At 27.0% G+C, this 4,138-nt stretch overlaps 1 protein-coding gene across 2 annotated transcripts in view; it reads right to left on the bottom strand.

Annotated features, from left to right (window-relative positions):
- The window catches only part of LOC107616575 (pleiotropic drug resistance protein 1-like), a 20,762-nt gene that overhangs the window by 11,937 nt on the left and 4,687 nt on the right, over window positions 1-4,138 (bottom strand). For both annotated transcript variants that reach the window (XM_016318529.2, XM_016318530.2), the window contains exons 7-9: window positions 3,122-3,514; window positions 2,076-2,357; window positions 178-494 (exon numbers count right to left, since the gene is read on the bottom strand). In XM_016318529.2, coding sequence (XP_016174015.1) covers window positions 178-494; window positions 2,076-2,357; window positions 3,122-3,514 — 992 coding nt within the window. The remainder of the gene's footprint in view (window positions 1-177; window positions 495-2,075; window positions 2,358-3,121; window positions 3,515-4,138) is intronic.

Below are 4,138 nucleotides of genomic sequence, written 5' to 3'. Positions count from 1 at the left end.
AAACATAAATACTTTTACATTTACTGTATAATTATTTAAAAAATAAATATATAATTAAAAATTATATAAAATATTTTATATTGTTAATTTATCAAAATTAAAAATTCATAAATTTATCGTAAAATTCATTGGAAACGGTTTTCCGCCGCTAAAAAGGAAGAGAAAAAGACGTCGCACCTGGCAACATTTGAATCATATCCAATTACATAGTATGTGAGGAAGACCCAATTAGCAACATCAAGAAATGATAGAGGAATCTTAAGGATCCAAGTGGGTATGGCATATGCCCATGAAGGATAAAATAGATGATCCCTTTGCTTGTACAAAACTGCAAGCTTTGCACTCGCCATTGAAATTTCAGATATTCCAAGTACTGTTAGCATTGATAGTGAGAAATATAAAGCACCAATATAAACACTTCCATCATCAATAGATTCTCGGTGCATCTTTGTTCGTAGAAACAGAGTCATAGTAATTATTGCAATCATCGTAACCTGTAAAAAAATTATATATTATATGAATTTAATTTTAAATACATAATTATTGTTGTAAAATAGTCTTATGTATATCAAAATATGTATTGATATATTAATAAAAATAATTATTTTTTACATTAATCACGTGAATAATTATTTTAAAAAATAGATTTAATTAAACGATTATATAAAACGTTTTACAAACATTAAAATTAAACTCTTATTATATACATATAAAAGCATCGATTCATTTATATAAACTAGTTAGTGTATGTGCCAATAAGTTATAATTCAAATGGCATAAGACCATTTCCAGTAGGGAACTCATCCCAGTCCCTATTTATGGTCCACCTGTCATAAAAAGTAACTCTACATCAGCTTTTGCGTCATAAACGGTAAATAGGAACTCAAAACATCTCTCTCTTCTCCATTAGGAGGAACTAACTTTAGTCCCTGTTGTGGTCCTACTTAATTAATTAATTAAAATACTTAAAATTAATGTTATTGATTTTTTTAATAATATTATTTAAATTTATAAATTTAAAAATAATTCACTATTAAAAGATATTAATATTAAATAAATTTATATATAATAATAATACACAATATATAATTCGGGATTACACTAATTTATAGTTTTGTGTTTACAATTGCTAATTTTAATAATGTCGTTAGCATTTTAAATTTTAAAAATAAAAATAAAATTATTTAATTATTTCAAATTTTATATTATTATTTTTTTAAAATAACTTGCCAAATGGCAAGTTATTATTGGTTAACTTGAATCCCTGTTTAGAGGGACTCCCTCACCTTGACACCCGTGCGGGAACTCATTCCTTTTCTCCTCCAATGGTTAGAGTTCCTATGTGTCAGGAAAAAGTGAAAGAGGAACTCACCATTGTAGGTGCTCTAATTCATCCATTCTCACCTAAAAATTTTGAATTTGAGTTTCACTTCTAACTTTGAAAAAAAAAAAGGTTTAATTACTCTGTTAGTCCCTATAGTTTCGTAAAATTTTTAATTAGGTCCCTATACTTTTTTTCTTTTAATTGAGTTCTTGCACCAAATTTTTTTTAATTGGGTTCCAACACTTTTTTTTCCTTTTATTTAGGTCCCTGTCCCAATTCTTTTTTTCTTTAGTTGGCGTCCCTATAAAATTAAGCCAATTACTAACTAAGAGGGACTTAATTGAAAAAAAAAATTTTGGTGCAGCGACCCAATTAAAAAGAAAAAAATATAGGGACCTAATTAAAAATTTCATGAAACTATAGGGACCAACAGAGTAATTAAACAAAAAAAACTAGTCAGTGTATGTTGATATTTTATTCGTTTTATATTTTAGGTTAAAATATGAGTACTAATATATTTTTTAAATTCCACCTTAATTAATTTGCTAATTTAAATATTCTTCTGATCATTTCAGCCAAATAACAACTAAAATTTTTTTTATTACTCCTGATAATTTATTCATATCTTATCACTTAATAATTGTGGATGATTATTTGTCTATAAAATTAAAAATCTAAAACTGTTATACATATTATTAGTTCAACAACAATAGCAATAATAATTGAAACAAAAGTTGCTAATAAAACTTGCCTGGCTCAACTTGAAGATATAAACAAATGAATTTCTTTTCAAGAGCAAATACTCCCTTGAGATGTTAGCCTTTACTAGTTCCTTCAAATTAGTACCATATTTTTTTGTGGTTAATGCAGCTCTGTGATTCATAGACTTGTCAAATGGAATTGAAAGTTCATCAACCATTCCCTTGCCAACGTGGAATGATTGAAATGCCTCGGCAAATTGAGTAGCAGATATAAAGTTATAAGGTTGATCTCTTTGTGACCAATATTGCTCTTGATCCTTTTTAGAAGTTACCTATAAGAAGAGATAATTCAGATATAAACACTTCTTAGTAATTTTTTTTTGAAATATAATTTACAGAAATTGATAAAATTTTTAGGACATAGTTTACTCAAAGTAACTGCATATCATAAAAATGTCAATGCTGATAATTTTAACAGTAGAAAATATAAACTAACTTGATAGGTATTAAATTGGATTAATTTGACGGTGGAAACTCAGCTGCAGTCGACTTCATGTGAAGTTGATACCTAAGAGCCGTTAGATGATTTGACTAATTTGACTAAATTTTTATCTAACGACTCTCAAATATCAACTTCACATGAAGTCAGCTTCACTTGAATTTTCACCTAATTTGACCATCTACTCAAAATAGACAATTCATTTTAGATAAAACCTAAGGTTTTGATAACTAATCGGTCAATAAACGAATGATAGAGCTAAAAATTTAAAAGTTTAAAAGTTTAACTAAAGAGTCGGGATTAAATCATATATAATAAAATAATATTTTTATTATAATATATATTTTTTTTTAAAAAATAATGTTTATATTTTATTATTTTTAAACTAATTAACCATAAAAAAATCATATCGATTCGATCAATTAACTGATTTTCATTGATTCTTTTAGTTCTTTAACCGTTTCATAGCTCACGAATTTTTATCTAAATCGAACTAGAATAATCGATTTTCAATTAACCTGATTAAACCGGTTCAATTCGAATCTAAGAACATAAAATCTTTAAAATAAAAAAAATATGAGGAGAAATTTGACTTACTTCTTGAAGAAAATCAGCAACACTTTTCCTTTCAGGACAGTTAAAACCCATACAATGAAAAAAATCAAGAACATGTTCACGGGGTCCTTGGTAAATAATTTCACCATCAGAGATCAAAACAATGTCATCAAAAAGTTCATAAGTCTCCGGTGTCGGTTGTAGTAAAGAGATGAATGCGGTTCCATTAAGAATGTGAACATATTGCTTTAAAGAGCTCACAATCTGAAAAGTTGTGGAGCTATCCAAACCGGTTGAGATTTCATCCATGAACAAAGCATTTGCCGGTCCAACCAGCATCTCCCCTATAGTAACTCGCTTTCGTTGTCCTCCTGATATACCACGCAACATTTCGTTCCCTACCATGGTATTGGCACAAATATCCAACCCTAGAATCTACATTTTAAGGTTAAAGTAAATTATAACCTTTATTTGAAGAACAATACTACATTACCAGTAAATATTAGGTTAAATTACACAGTTGGTCCCTACATTTTTAGTGAAATTGTAAATTAGTCTCTACACTTTAAAAATTTGTAATTAGATCCCTAAAAAGAATTAAAATTTACAATTTAGTCCCCGTCGGTCAAAAAGTGTTGATTTAACAGAATATTCTCAGAATATGCTGAGAATATTCTGTTAAAATAGAGAATATACTGATAATATTCTGTTAAATCAAGCACTTTTTGAACGACGGGGACTAAATTACAAATTTTAATTATCTTTAAGGACCCAATTACAAACTTTTAAAGTATAGAGACCAATTTGTAATTTCACTGAAAGTGTAGGGACCAACTATATAATTTAACCTAAATATTATTATTATTTTTTGTCAGCAATAATTTATATCCATGTTTACTTATGTTTTGCACACAATAAACATATAGTTTGAACTTATATTTACTAGAGTTTTACGTTATATACACATTAATCTAATACGATTTGTATTTATATTTTTTAGAATTTACACATATAAATTAATCAAATTTATTTATTAAAAATAATTTAATATTTATACTG

Source organism: Arachis ipaensis, chromosome B09 (genome assembly GCF_000816755.2).
Source record: "Arachis ipaensis cultivar K30076 chromosome B09, Araip1.1, whole genome shotgun sequence".
Classification (NCBI taxonomy): domain Eukaryota; kingdom Viridiplantae; phylum Streptophyta; class Magnoliopsida; order Fabales; family Fabaceae; genus Arachis; species Arachis ipaensis.
The sequence above is the reverse complement of the archived record's forward strand: the minus strand, read 5'-3'. Positions and strand labels throughout refer to the sequence as shown.